The sequence below is a fragment of the Onychostoma macrolepis genome, chromosome 14, assembly GCF_012432095.1.
Source record: "Onychostoma macrolepis isolate SWU-2019 chromosome 14, ASM1243209v1, whole genome shotgun sequence".
Taxonomy (NCBI): domain Eukaryota; kingdom Metazoa; phylum Chordata; class Actinopteri; order Cypriniformes; family Cyprinidae; genus Onychostoma; species Onychostoma macrolepis.
Window position 1 is genome coordinate 23861495 of NC_081168.1, and position 16640 is coordinate 23878134.

General features: G+C 35.6%; 1 protein-coding gene across 5 annotated transcripts in view; it reads right to left on the reverse strand.

Moving 5' to 3' along the window:
- Positions 1–10387: 10387 nt before the first annotated feature.
- The window catches only part of LOC131553663 (protocadherin alpha-C2-like), a 120902-nt gene continuing 114649 nt past the window's right edge, over positions 10388–16640 (reverse strand). For all 5 annotated transcript variants that reach the window (XM_058798489.1, XM_058798488.1, XM_058798486.1 and 2 more), the window contains one exon: positions 10388–10829. In XM_058798489.1, the coding sequence (XP_058654472.1) occupies positions 10534–10829 (296 nt within the window). In that variant the 3' untranslated portion in view covers positions 10388–10533. The remainder of the gene's footprint in view (positions 10830–16640) is intronic.

Here is a 16640-nt window from a genome sequence, read left to right on the forward strand (position 1 = left end):
GCAGTATAAAAGCATTAAAAACAAGTCGTGTTGCATTCCAAGTCTTCTGAAGCCATACGAAGTCTTTATGAGAAGAAGAGAGTAAAACAAGGTTTTAATCGTTGAAAATGATCCCGCTCTGTTAACGCGCTCACATCCCATTCAAAAAGATACTCCCGTCCCGTAGCATGACGCAATCTGTCACGAGACACACAAGAGCCAATAGCATTTCACAACCAAGGCTGACGTAAGGCTTCTTCTGGCGGCATTTTTTGAATTCGCGCACAGACTGCAGCACAGGATGAGTTTAACGGCGGACTGAGACGCGTCTATTCCTCTCACAAATCAAATGTTTTGCCTCGGAAGACTTGGAATATTAATATTTTTTAAATAAATTATGACGGTAGTTGTATCTGCCTGTTATATCTTGTGTTTTATTGACAAATGGTAGGTTTAGGGGCAGAGGTTGGGTTATGTGCTCACAAATGTGTAAATATTGTAATATAAATAAAACTGTTGTGGCTGTTTACATTGAAAAATCACACCCCAACATATATGCAATAATGGCAATACCCAATATATAATTTAATTATGACGATAAAATTCCCAGTATGGCGTCGGCATATTGACGCTAAGGGTTTCCTATTTAAAGCAACGGAGGACCCTGCAAGTCGAAAAATGACGCTAAGGGGTACCTTGAGCGTCAAAAAGCGACGCCAAGTGGTCCTGACCAAGCTTCAATATGTGACGAGTTGGGTGTGAGAATGGGTTGTTTATTTTTAAGAGTGTACAGAACTAACATACATCCCAAAGTATTCATTTCTACATTACATTACGGCAATTAATGCATTTTCTTATAGAAAAATGCACATTTTCAAATTTTGACCATCGCACTTAATATGTTAAAAATAAACAAATAAATAAATATCATTAAACTTACTGGATCGAATCGCTTTTTCTCATCAGTCCATTCAAGATCATCCACAACAGACTTACATCATAACTTGGAGGGAGTTACGCGTTGGGAATGGCTGAAACTTTAAATAATCTCTTTAGAACAAGCATAAAATCCTTTGATTTCATTTCAGAGATTTTCTGTAAAAGTAAACCTGCATTAAATCTGGAGATTGAGACAAAAGTACAACCAGAAAACGGTCAGAAAACCATCATAAAATGAGTAACTGTTGGCGTTTTATGACAACGCAAGCTGGAAACTCTGCACATGGCATAACGAATATGGCAGACAGGCGGAGGACAGCGGAGCATAATATATTTAACGTTTTACAACTGAACAGCGGCAATGTGCGAGTTAAATGGCAAAAAAAAATCACTAAATGACTTCATAAAACGACCTGCCTCAATGCACTATACTTTAGTAATGCTCAAGAACACAAATGCCAGAAATTCAGTTTAAAATATGCCAGGACAGTATAGAGCTGCATTATAATAAATTATAATAAATGACTCACTGTGCAGGAACATGGACAGCGACACGCGCCACTCTCTCATAAATAGAAATGCCATTTTATGTTTGAAGTGAAATGAACTGCCTTGGGGATTAATATCTTTAGAAGTTAATTCCATATTAATGACATTGATGAGAATACAAAACTCGACCGAAATATCGATACGTTATTCTCTCTCCAACTGTGAATTACAAGTGAATTACAATTAAAAATGTAAACTGACAGTATAAAGTTTACTGACATTAGAACAGTATACATTTGTTGAAGTTATTCTTTTAGGTTTAGTGCTGTTTTAACTCACAGGGCCGGCCGTGTCACCGTATTTTGCGGCATGTTGTTAAAATACATAAGCTATATTTCACTACTGGCCATATATCCTTGCTGTTACAATTTTGAATAGAGCAGCAGAGAGCAGATGGAGCAGAGCAGCGGCGCGCAGTGAGTCAGGCTGGAATTACATGTTAATCTCCTGCGCCTCACGTCAAACAGTTCACACACCTGCATGCCAGATGTAGAGCGAGGCTGAGCCTGAACATATATTATTATTATTATTATTATTATTATTATGCAAAACAGTTATTATACAACATGTTCTGAAAAAAATCTGTTGAATCTGGGACACTCTGTAAAACAGAAAATGGGGATGAACAGTGTGGATTTACTGCTAAATTGTAGAAAACTAAAATATTACTTTAACATGTACAAGTTGATAATGATCATCCAATATATTTTCAAGGAAAATAACATTCTCCACAAAACTCCAAAATTGAAATACAACGTTAATATTGACCGTAAAATAAATTCAATCATTTATTTTAACCAGTTATATATTAAAATGTTTTGAGATGACATTTATCACTTTGCCATATAGGACATTTTACCACCTATGGTAAAGAGAAAAACTGTATGTGACCAAAAGTTTTGCAACATCATGCTGTGACATTCTAGAGAACTGTATTACACAAACAAACAAACAAACAAACAAACAAACAACAACAACAATAATAATTTCAAATATAAACATGCATCAAAACCATAATATTATTATTTTAATACTAATGCTAATTAACAGAATCCTACTGTACTTACCTACAAATCGAGAGTAGGCTAATGTGTTAAAATCGATAATTACCCCAAAGAATGGGTTGACTTTTTTTTTTACTAAAATACACAGAAGAAAAATAAATAAATAAATAAATAAATGAAATACATAAATAAATAAAAATATAACAACATAACAGATAACTAAAGAGGGAAAATGTGACATCAAAAGGTCAAAAACATAGGACGCCATGGAGCACGCAACTTTTGAAATGTAATGTATATTCATATGCCTGCTACACCAGCAACAGTATAAATAACAAATGTGAACTCGTGCCAGATTTGAAATGTGATGCATTTTCATACGTGTCCGGCAGGTGTTTTCATACCAAAGACTTTCAGCGAATGATGGCTGATTGTCATATAAGTCAAGTCAAGTGGTCAAGTGCAAAGACCGCAAGTGTGAGTATTTGGACAGGGCATATGTCTAAAAGTGAAGTGGAACGCAGCCAATGGAGAAATAGGAAGGGCGCATCAGTTTTGAAAAGCACTAAAATACACACCCACATACACGATAAAATCATTATTTGCACACCAAGCAAAACTAAAATAAAATTGATCAATTAATTAATAAAAATTCAAAAGTAATGAATAATGCCATCACGTAATCAAACTGAACTATAGCCTATCATTCGTAAAAACACATCTCATATATCAATACATATTGTCAACTTCTCAGTTTTGATTGATACATTTTATACATTAAAGTTTACAAATACACAGCCTAGTCTTTCCCACTTGTTTTATTTTATTTTGCATTGTCATTTGAGTAGGCTATATAACAGTTGTATGGATTCTCATTATTTTTGTCTTCAGATTTCGCAATTAATAATAAAGGTATAAAGCAGGCAATAAAGGACTGGGTAAAGTTAAACAATAGCTGCTTATTTCCTTATTCTGAATCCATAAACCTCAAAAGTGAAATGCTTACAGGCAGTGGCGCTGTTTAGTCGCACAGAAATTTAAGCAAACTCAGTATCTCAATGAGTGGGTTTCAGTCTCATTTATATAGATACCAGATGTTGAGACGGGGGTTAAAAAGAAAGGAAATATTCATTAGTTATGAGCAAGACTCATAAAGACACAGCACTGAAGGCTGAGATTATGTCATCAATTTATAGTGGTTTCCTGAACAGCTTTTTTTTTTTTTTTTACATCCATGTCCATTTTGACATTTGAAGAGATGCGATTATTTACGTTGACTCTAGAGTTTCATATATAAATGTAAATTGTCTTGTTTATAAAATTGTCATATTTACAAAAAGTTGTAACGTTTTTTTTTTTTTTGTATGTTTGTTTTGTTTAATCTCATTGTTTATTAATAAAAATCAATTAAATGCAACTAGGCCTTATTTTATCTGTCAAATAATTCGATACGTTTTAACATTTAAACTTCAACCTTTTCATTTGTGTACCATGGATGCCTGTAGTTTGAATGCTCATTATCTACAGCATCTACCACATCTGTTGGCAAGACTAAAAAGTGTATTATGATATGAAAGCTTTTACAACTTTCAGTTTGAAATCATTTTTTTGAAACTGTAAAATTGTCATTTGACTTTTTTATTTTTGCAGGAGTATGTGATTGTATCAAAGTATGTTTTGCTCAGATATCTAATAAAACAAGATTGTCCTTGTCATTGCATTATAAAACTAAACTATATTAACATCAACAGTAGACTTTTTAACATTTTTAATATTTTTTTACATTAAATTTCAGATTTCAACAAAATGCAGCTCCATGTGTCTATGTCCTGTCCATGGAAATGTAAAATCTACAGACTTCATACACTGCATGCATATTTAGTGTATCTCATAATCTTTAGTAAACACCTTTAGTAAGCAATCATCTGAAGTGGGGTTCATGACACTTTAGCTTTAATATGAGTAGAAGAATAATGTTCAAAAGAGGACCAATATGTTTTCCTTTCCACTCTTAAATTTTACACCATATTTCTTACTCTTCAGCTTTACTTCCTAAGGAACCCACAATTGTACATACACAATACACTTGCACAGCCCTCCTGTTCTAAATCCTGTTGTGATTGAAAGTGCACATCAAGGTGAATGTTCTAACCTGTACTTTTGTTCTATTCCTTGTGGTGGATGGCAGTTTATGCAAGAGTTTCATCTCTGATTTATGGCAACTGTTCATTTAGCCGTCACTGTGTCTTTGATTTGCAAGTGCGTAGTCTCAGCAGGATATGAATGCTGAGTCATTCAAGCTTAAAAGAGCAGAACAGAAAAAACAAAAACACTCACCTCACCTCACCTCACTCCCCGACTGAAGACCCCCGATGAACTGTTATAGAAAGGCCTCCCATAGGCTTAGCTGTAACCTTACACAATGTGTGTACTGCTGAAAACATGAAGCATAAAATCAAGGAAACCTCATTTCAGAAAGCAGATGTGAATCAATCAGTGATGGTGCTGATTACCTTTAATTAAATTAATACTTACAGAAGAGTATTAATGACCACACTGAAAATTTACACCTGGAAATAAACTGATTTTGAATTGTCCTGGAATTAAGTGTAAAGTGAAAATAAATAGTTGAGGTTTCTAGGTGACTGAAAAAGTGAATCTTAAATACTAAATAAGTTTTAAAAATATATATATATATAGTTAAATATAATTTAACTGAAGTTAAAATAAAAGCATTTTTCATTACTTCCTGTCATTAGAGGACAAACAGGAACACTTGGTAAAGGCTCAGTAAAGGTGGAACTACCCATGAATATTATGTCCTGAGCTCTATAAATTTCAGCAATTGCCTTTGCTCACTGTATATGATTGTACTAATAATATACAATCGATTTATACATGTATGATACTGTGATACTAATTTGTAGTTTTATTCCAGAATAATCCGTACAATAGCAGAATTTATTTATTTATTTATTTTTCTCTGTATATTGACATCTTCTTGTCAGTTTAATATCTATTTTAGTTTAGTTTAAGTTTTAGTTTTTAGTTTAACATCTATTCATTACTGCTGCATTTGCGACCTGCTGTGCTGTAATGCAGCTCTACTGCCTTTGGCCATCACTATCACATTATAATGTTGTTTGTTTGTTTCTCACCACAAGCAGCAGAAATTAGAAGATATTTAAAACACAAACTGGTCACGACCCAAAAATAACTGCTTCTGGGTGTAGTATACAGCTCCCATGAGAACAACTCTAGTTTATGAGGTCAAATGGGTGGAGCCTCTAGAACTCTATGAAGTTATGAGACTGTCAGCAATAGTAGCACAATCTGTTCCAGTACCTCTCTCTCCTTATTGTCACCTTTATGTCTGTTCAGACACTCAATTCTGAATTGAATTGTTGCCATGGAAATTCGTCCCATCATTGTAGTAACCATAGAAACAGCCTCCAAGATCAAATAAAAGAGAGGGTGCTGAGAAAGAAATATATATATATATTTTTTTTCTGTAGACAAAATTACAAGCTGAACCCTTGAACCTTCCTCATGCACCAACACAGACACACACTCACTCACTCACTTTCTCTGATGTTAGATTAAAGCGTATTTTGAATATATGGAACAGAACAAACAACTTTTTCTGAGATGTCACATGTTAAATGGCTGGAAGTAGCATCAAATCAAAGAAAGATAACAAGCAATGCATAAATGGCACACACACATCTTTAACATGACCTCCCTTTAACCTCACAGAGGTGCTGGACACAGTACCATCATTAGCATGAATAGCAGACACTGCTGGAGAGAGCATGATTTCAGGGCAAGATGTCTGCATTAGGAAATCTCTCAGTGAATTCTAATCATGATTACTGTCGTCAAAGAGGAACACTGAGGGGCAGATGAGTAGAGAAAAGTGTGGTGAATCTGAGCATTCACGCATTCAGATTGTTGGCTGAAAAGATCTGACTGCTTATAGATTAAATGTGTGTCTATATATATATATAATATATTATAGTCATTTTATAATTTTGGGCATATTTCACATCAGGAAAAGTGTAAAAACGATATGCCTTCCCAATAAATCAACTGTTGGATTCAGTTGATAAATGTTGTTGGTGTAATCTGCTAGTTGCCAATATTAATTATTAATACCATTTTGATACTACAAAAGTTGTTTCCCTGGTGGTGAGTTTGTCAGCTATGTTATGGACAAGCTGTGTGGGTTGACAGGTAACAATTTATACCATTTTGCATCAAAATGTCAATGACAGGCCTTGTCCGGCCAACCAAATGTCTTGATCAGGTTAACCTCAAATTTAAAAATCATAAAAAATATTGCAAAGCATAACAATGTTCCCAACATAGTTGACAGGCAATTAATATACTCCTTGACAATAGGCCATTGGAGAAAAAAAAAAAAAAAAAACTCCAAAAAAACTAGGAGCTCATTTTCCAAAATGTCCCCCTCATAATACTGGTCACATGGTTTTGTGATAAACCTTTTTTTAGTCCTCGGGGGTGTTTTTTGTAGACATGAGTACAATTAAATATTTTCTTATTTGAAATAAATTTACTTTCTTAAGTATTTAAATAATACATTAGATAATGCATTTTAGAAATTAATTTAATTTAGATAATCTCTAACCTTTTTTATCCATTATTTTGAACTGGAATTTAAGGGACATAATGGCAATTTCAAGCTAAAAAAAAAAAGGGTCAACAAAATATGTGTGAGATTATAATATATATTCTCTTAATGGATAAAATCTATTTCTGAAGAATATTGTCAGAAAAAAATATAATTATTTTTAACAGACATGAAATGTAACCTCAATTATAAAATGGCCCAAATATCAAGTCAGAGCAAGTAGGGTTTCTCTCTCTCTCATTTCTCCAGACTTCCTTGCAGTAGAAGTTTTAGCAGTTCCTTGCAGTTTGGTTCTAGATTGTACACCAAAGCCATTTACTTTTGGCTGCTGACAGACAATAAACAAAATATCACCAAATAAATGTTTCTGATTAAAGCATATCATCTTCATAATTTTAACAATTGGCTCACAGACACAGAAACACTGACAACATTTCACATTCTTAAGAAAGAAAAGTTTATTTTGTGATTTATAAACAAAACACATTACCACTTTTCCATCATAATGAAAAAAATAAAATAAAATAAAAAGAAAGAGGAAAAAAAGAAAGGAATGGTCACTAATTCACCATCACATATTGATGAGCAGGTGTACAAAAAGAAGGTTTTACAACAGATGAGCGCCATTCAGTTGGACAGCACAGCGCCACCTACTGATCACCACCAGACAATAAGAAAGAATGACAGCATGAACGCTCACTAGATACAAGCATACACTACATATATTGTATTTTACATCAGGATGTTTTTTTTTCCTGTTTTTCTTTTTATTTCTTTGTCAAAGAAGTGAAAGAGTAGGGATAGAATCATCATACATAATTTAGCTACAATATACAGTGCTAGTTTGATCGGTATGTCAAAGCCAAACACAAAAGTTTTTTTTGTCTTTCTTTTTTGTTCTCATAAACAAAAATGAAAAGAATAGGATAAAAACGAGAGCTTCAGGGCATCACACTATAGAGCATTTACAAATACCAAGGTTTAGTAACGTCATAACTGTCCACTGTAAGTCGGTGCAGAGGTGTCAGTATGCAAAAGGCTCAGAGACGGTACATACACAAATCTCTTGTGTGAATAATGAATAAAAACTATAAACAAAAATAGTAAAATCATTGCCATCTATATCTATATTCATATATATCTCTATATAGTAAGTGTTTTCTTTCTGGAAAGGTCATGCAGCAGTCACGTTTGAGTAATTGTGACATTGGTTTGAGATGTTTTTGGGTGTGTGGCAACAAGGTAGGCAGGCAAGTGAGGGAACCAATAGCATCAGAACACAGACGTGTCACTGCCGCTGTAATCAGACGCTAGAAGGCATGGGGTGGAGACAACAGTCTGATCTTTGTAGTGTATTATTGATGCAAAATGTTGAATTACCATAAATGAATAACACTTGATTGTTTTTATAACTGTACAGATGATTTGTGTGTTTTTTTTTTTTTTTAGGTTTAGATACTTGTGTAAACACTGGATGTGTCTTTGAAAACCTTGCTTTGTTTGTCTGAGCAACCCAATCAGTCTGACCCAGCTCAAAACCAATGGCTGGATCTATTAAAGGCAGATGGGGCGAAATTCTGTTTGGTGCTGCTAATGGCACAGAAATTACACACTTCACCCTCAACATCGGTTCAAACTGGCAAGCCACTATTTTCACCCCAAAGTTCTTCTCTACTAATCTCCACCCCTTGCCTAAGCTGCACATCTGTCTTCTCCCATTCCTCCTCTGTCTGAGAATGAACTGAGGAGAGACCAGCAGAAAATACAATGTCTTATACAGAGACAGAGCTGAGGTTGATTGGACAGCACTGGATCATTAACATATGACAGTACTGTGGGAGGGGCTTCTGTCCTCTGCGGGGGGAGGGGGGATTTGACAGGCGTCGTCTGCATTTCTCCATACTACATGAGTACACCACAATGTCTAGAGCTAGCCTACCCAGCAGAGAGATCAAGAAAGAGACAGACAGACAGAAGCTCTGTACAGTAGCAATAAAGTTCACTTAAAGCTTATAAAAACGGCGCACAAAAAACCCTGCCCTTCGAATTTGAAAAGCCCCAGCTAATATGTTGTGTTCTTTGCTCTTGGGGTGTGTTGGCCCTCCAGACAGCAAGCAGAAGGGAGGCGATTAGGTTTTGTGTATGACATACTGAGCTGAGAAAGCAGGCACAAAATTAGGGTTGGGATGACAGGGTCAAGGACAGTAGGGAAACTACAGGTATGGGGCAATGCCACAGAAAAAAAATCATGGCATAACCCCCATGCCTTTTCTACAGAGGGTATTTAAGGATAGTTTATGGGATCAAAGGTGTTTTAAGGTTTGGTGAATCAACAGTAATACTGTTCATAATGCATAAACATTCTCTCAGCCATCCCTATAAACAACAGAGCACATACCCAGGCTCCTGAAGAGCTGATTTCTCATGAACTTTACATGATATTGACTTGTGAGCGTACCTCTCCAACTGTTGGTTAACCAAAAGGCCAACCAGGTTAGAAACATTTCAGACCTGGAGAGGTTTATGAGACGCTATAGAGATTCACTGATTGTTGACCCTGTTCACTAGATGTGTGTGTCTATGTGTGTATGTGTGTATATATGGGACTATTTGCTCACATATATACTATGCCTTGGAGAACATTTGCTGGTAACAAAATTAAAGCAACAAAATAAAAGTGCATTCCATCATTCGGTGTACTTTTTTTTTTGTCTTTTTTGATAAAACACTGTTTTTTCCCATTTGTCCAGGATGTGAGATTTTTTATAAGTGAAAATGTTTCAAAGTCTCTTGTGTTAAAGGATGATTCTCCAATCCCACACCAGGAGAAGTGAATGAGCAAAAGCGTTAATTCAGCGTCTTCACTGTTTTACATACAGCGGTGCCCAACCTGCGTATTTACACCAGTGTGTGTCCTGCTTCCATAATGTCTAACTTTACTCAATTTTGAATCCCTCTTTCTTTTTTTTTTTCTCTATTTTACCACGAATGCACATGTGAAGCGGCACACAGCTTACAAACAAATCAGATTTTGTCTCCCTATCAAAAAGATTGGAAAACAAAAACCAAGAGGATGAATAAGACAGACGTACCAACATGAGTCTGAAGGACATTTTATGCGGAATAGTGGCTGAGGCATGAGAGAATATTAATCAATCATATAACAACTCATCAAGGTGTCATTAATCAATTACTTCATTAAAAGGAAGGGGAAGCTATCTGCTTAAAGCCGAAAGATCGGATGTGACAGAAAATCACTCCAAATTTATCAGTTAGATCCAACAGAAAAAGTTTGCTTGAGCCCCAAATAAGGATTTTAGAATTAATAAAAACACGTTTTGTTCTACAGACTTTCGTTGAGACTTCTGTCTTAAAAAATCAGCTCTTTCTTTAACTCCTTCCTCTGTCTCTCTAATCATCATCATCTTTCCCTTTCTCCCGCTTATCCTTCTTCTCCTTCTTCTTTTTCTTCTTCTTCTTGGCCTCCTCCTTTTTTCCAAAAGTAATAAAGTCGCTCTTGTCATCTCCGTCTTGTCCTTGTCTGATGGAAATAATGGCCGGAGAACCAGGAATGATGAAGGCTTCAGGAGGAACCTCACCGGGTTTCAGATGTGGAGGGCCTCCCGGACCCGGCCCGTATCGAAAATGCCAACTGTTGCTGTCCACTCCAGCGCCTACGGGGGGAGAGACCTCTCCACCTTCATTATCTACAAGAGAAAAAGAGACCATCTATTACAATCTATAATAATATCCCACGACGATTAAGAAAAACAGAAATAAGGAAAAGCATTATTTAACAGTCAATGTGTGTAATAAAAACATTAAGAGGGACCTCTCCATGTTTCAGGTATGATAAAGGTCCTCTGCACCCTGAAATAAGCATGGTGGAAGACACTTGTCCCTCTATAAACATAAATTATCTCTGTCTTCTCTGTGCTGCAGTAAAGAGCTCCAGAGGGCACACAGTGAATCAGCAATGTTTAGCCTGGGAGAAGGAAAACGCTTTGCAGTACTGCTGAATTATCAAAAATGATAACTAACCCAATCTGTTCATCAGAGTTGGGTATAACACGTTACTCAGTAACGCGTTACTGTAATCTAATTACTTTTTCTAGTAACGCAGTAAAGTAACGAGTTACATTTTAAATTTATGTAATTTGATTACAGTTACTTATGTCAATAAAATTACGTTACTTAAGTTACAAATGCAGTGTTAAAAAAAAAATGGACTAAAAATCAAGTTTTGCGCGTCAGTATGCCCTTTAATGAATCACTGGAGAATGCGAGCTAAAATGAGAGTCCTACAACATTTAGATGCAATGAAAGATCATATTTCAAAATGTTGCACTCTGCATTACAATTCAAGGCTTATTCCTTACAGCGCTTCTTCCAAAAACGAAAAGTATGAGATGAACTTGAATCTTTCTACAGAGGTGACGTGAGCGTTTACATGTTCGTGTGTCTCAAGCCTGGTTTTGCGTGGATGATTATCTTACAGTGCGCAATGTGTGTGGGCATGATCACATTATAGGTGCGCTCAGATGGGAAAGACTGGACCTCGCATTGGTTTCATATGGATTATTTTATCAGAGAATATTCGTTTTCGACATGACTTAATGATAGACACTTCAAGCTTTCTTTAGATATAGGCCTACTGTATTTCTCATGTCATTTTCGTTCATTCTAGTGACTTATTTCAGGAAGATATTCACGGAGACTGAGAATGCAGAAAAGTGCACCCTATTTGTTTTCTTTATTTCACAAAACCAAAAAAAAGAAAAGAAAAAAGAAGCTTTGTTGATATTGGGAGTGAATCAGGTAATACAAATAATAGGCCTACTTATGTATTTTTTCAATCAATATTAAATTAATGAAATAACTGAGTTTGAAAGAAGTAATTAGTAGTGGATTACTTTTTTTAGTAACTAGTAAGTGCACAAAATGAGAAGTGGACCAACAGAAGCACATACTTAAAATCTTTATCTCTCTCCCCCTTTTTAGTCTAGTTTTCTTCCACATTTGTTTTCAATTCAATAATCTGTTTTACTTCAATAACTTTAATTTACAACAATAATCTGATGCATTACACTCAAAATTGGCCACATTTACTTTAAAAATGTTTCACCCCACCCCTTCCTCCAACCTTCTTTCATATACAGTCAAATTTCACCATTCATTCCCACCACACATTTTTATCTTGTTAAATTTCACTCATAAGAACAGAACAGTAGGAAATTATGTAATGCAGTGTAATGTACTCGTCTTTAAATGTAAATTACTGTGGTAGCTGGTCTAATCTATGTTTGACATCCCCTGTGCACTGCTGAAAATCTCTCTCTCTCTGTCTGATGAGTAAGTAATCTCATTTATAATGACACTGGATCACCACAACATCACTTAATTTAATACAGACGACACCTTTGGCATCATATCTGTGTGCAGGTCTTTGTTTGCACTTCGCCTTTTGTCTGTAGCTCATGTTGCGGTGAAGATTAAGATGGATTACAATCTCAGAACCATTCTGACTATGATATCTGTGAGTGAAAGAAGGTCTGTATTGAGGATTGTGTGTAAGAAATAAGAACGAGAAACAGGCAGCATCCATTACGAGTCCTCAGGGAACTGACAACCCTTCCAAATCCCTCAGCAACACAACAACTAAACGCCCAAATGCTTTTTTTCTCTTCTCACTCTCACATACTCTTTCATCACATCTAATCTTCCTCTCTCCATGCCCTTCCATTTTGCTTCTGTCATTCTTTAGTTATCTTTCTGACTGTATAAGGCATAAAATTCACTAGTGCTAGGGAGTAACTTACTAAAAGTAGCAATGCTATTAAGTTAATTTACTTTGAATTCAAAACTGTCAAATTAACGTTCAAAAACTGAGTGGGTGAAAACCTTTTTCTTATTTTGGCTTATATATATATATATATATATATATATATATATATATATATATATATATATATATATATATATATATATATATATATATATATATATATATATATATATATATATTTATTTATTTTATTTTATTTTATTTTTTTTTTTTTTCTTCATTTAATACTGCCCTTCAGAGGCTACAGAAGATAGTTATATGTTTCCCAGAAGACAAAATAAGTTACATTTACCCTGATCATCAGTGAGCATTTGAACCTTCTGTAATAGTTGCATATGAGTCCCTCAGTTGTCCTCGGTGTGAAAAGATGGATCTCAAAATCATACAAAAACCAAAGAATTTGTGGGACCTTTTTCTGAAGAAAAAGGATTTTTCTGAAGAACAGCAGGCAGTTTAATTGTTCGTGACAAACAAGGGACTCATGAACAACTATAACTATAAATAAAAAAAATAAAAATAAAAAACAGCTGTGGATCATTCAGGTAAGAACACAGTATTAATAACCAAGCGGATGTAAACTTTTGAACAGGGTCATTTTATAAATGCAACTATTGTTTTCTCTTGTGGACTATATGTAAACATCTTTTATGTGAAATATCTTATTCAGGTCCGTACTAAATAAACAATAACGTGCATTTTGTATGATCCCTCTTATTTTGGTAAAATAATTAACATTTTGCAGATTCTGAAAGGGGGGTGTAAACTTTTGACCTTAACTGTATATTGATTATTTCTTCATTATTTCTACAGATTACTTTATCTGTTTTAAGCTGGGAGTAGCTAGTATCACGGCAAAATACAGTTTAAGAGTAATTTCCCAATACATTTACACTGACTACAACATCCTCTGCATATCTCCATCTTGCCTTGACCTTTCGTGTGATGCAGTCTTTGGACAGACACACACGCCTGGCTAGCAGATAATGGCACAGGTTTAATAAGCTGCATGACAAGGGCATGATTATTATGGCCAGTGTAAGATCCAGCCCATAAAAAGATGATGGGGAGAAAATCGAATCGTCTCATCATTAAGAAAACAACATGAGTCTGCCGACCCCCTCCCATCTACTCTCTATATATCCCTGTATCTCTCTCCTATCTCAAGGAGGAGTGGAGTGCCCTCTTACATAATGCAGAAGAGGTGGTTAGGAAGGGCAGTCTGAGGATGAAATATGAGCCAAACTTCAACGCTAAACTCCTGAAGGAGCAGATTTCTAAGCAACACTGCAGAGCCAAGGAATTATGGGTTTGTTTAGATGAGACCACACCGCTTTTGAAGCAGTATGTGTGTGTGCATGCGTAACAGCAGTCGACAGCAGATTTGTGTTCATGCTTCCACTGCATGAAGCACAGGAAATTGGCGGATTTAAAATATGACAGCTAGTCTGAAGATTACAAAATTTCAATCTATAATATGAAATAAATTTAGATTATAATATATGTTTGGTAGCTCTGTCTATTTATGAATCACAGTTCACAATTTGTTATTTACGGTCTGTATGTGTAAATTGCATGTTTTCACATTAAATATTTAACAGAAAATTTGATTAACTTTCATTAGCTGTGTGTGTGAATAATAAAGCATGTGTGGACATACAATATTAATTAGATATGTGCATGTGGTACTGATTGTCTGTGCAGAATGAATATAATCACACTGTAGTTTGTGTCTGTGTGTGCGCGTGTGTGTGTGTGGCACACCTTGGTACGTCAGGCTCTAGTAATCCTGATCAAATATGTGCCAGATGGCACCACAAGCTTTCTCATGAGCCTGCCAAGGCAGCAGTGCATGTGTGTGTTAAGGACAGTTCTGCTCTCTGTGATAACTGCATGTTTTGTGAATAATGCTGTTATTTTCAATAATCCCTGTTTTCCATAAAGGCAGGGAAGAATACAAATACATGAATGCACAAGTAATGCATACATAAAAGCATTAATACTAATAATAAATAAATAAATAAAAAATAAAGGAATGATTGAATGAATGAATAAATGAATGAATCTCAACCTCATATTTCAAAGCCTCAAAAAAAAAAAAAGAAAAAGAAAAAAAAAAAAGATATGGAGACAAACAACGACACAGAAAGAAAGAAAGAGAAGGATTGTCCTCAGTTTACCCTTTTGAGCTGACTAAAGCCCCTGGCGTGTTCTGGAAAATTCCACTAGACCTACAACACACATACACTCTTGCACAGCCTTTCCTCTGTGTCACTGATTGAATAAAGTGAGTGATAAAACCAAAATCATAAAATTACTACAAAATCACTGGAAATCAGTAAGACCTGTTGACATTTTTTATTTGAATAATGTCTCAGCTATATTAGTTTTTGTCTCTAAATACCTCTGACTGTTATTTTTATTTATAATCCTTTTGTACTGAATTTGTAACATTTTGAACTAGCTTTTTGCCAATAAAATACAGGCATGTTGCATTGTAGGTACAGTAACAGTATTTGTGTCAGATTGTGAGTATGAATGTGCGTTGCATTGTGGGCAAGTGTTTCTGTGCGCCATATGGCATTGTAGCTGAAACAAGAGCCTGTGGGCTGTGCAGGTTGGCCCACCTGTAGAGATGATCTTTAAACAGACAGATCAGGATAGGTCACACTCATCCACCCATCCATTTATCTCTCCATTCATCCATCTTTACCCAACCGGCTATAACTGAACAATCACATTCACAGTAGAAAAATATTTTTTTTCTCTCAATTCGTATAGCTTTACTGAGATGACAAAAGTGAGAAAAACTCTCATATTTCTCTATTTCTTTCATCCATCTGTTCCCATTTCACCTGTCCTCATCCCTCTAAACCTCCTTCTTCCCCTTACATGCACAGCTTTATCCATTTGTTTTATTTTATATGATGTTCTGTTAACTCTCTAGTTCAGCCACACCTCTCCGCTCTTTCTCTCTCCATTTTGCATTTCCCCTTCACTTGTTTCTCTCTCACTCTCCCTCTACTCCTCCAGCACCCTGTTCATGGTATGAATGGTTGCCGTGGAAACTGCCTCCTCCAGTGAAATCTGGCTGTGGCAGAGACACTGATGGAAACTAATACAGAATGCTCTCTCTCTCTCTCCAATGGTCAAATACTTCTCTCCCCTAGCAACAGAGGCAGTCACAGCCCCCTCCTCTCTGCATCTCTGTTTTCTCTTTCACTCTCCCCCTCGGTCACCTTTTTTCCCTCATTGTCACTCTCTCAATCCCTTTTTCCCTTAGGCTGTCTACCTGCCCTCTGCCTCTGTCATACTGTTTCACTTTGACATTTTACCGCATTTCAGAAGAAAAAAAAAAACAAAAAACAAAACAGAAACAGAAAATGTGACAGACGCAAAAACAGAGTTAGACAGAAATTGAGACAGACAGCATGCTTTATCCTATTTTCATTACTTTAATTCTGTAGATCTATGCTTTGGTAGTTTGCCCATCTGTTTCACACACAACAAAGAGACAGAGAGAGAGAGACAGGGGCGTTGGTTTCTCCAGTGTTTTGCACGCCAGAGCTTAAAACGAAGCTCATAAAAATGCAGAACATAAAACAAACCAGCACTACTTTACACCTCCACAGACCTACTGAGCATTCACATTACCACCTAAACTGTCGATTCTCTT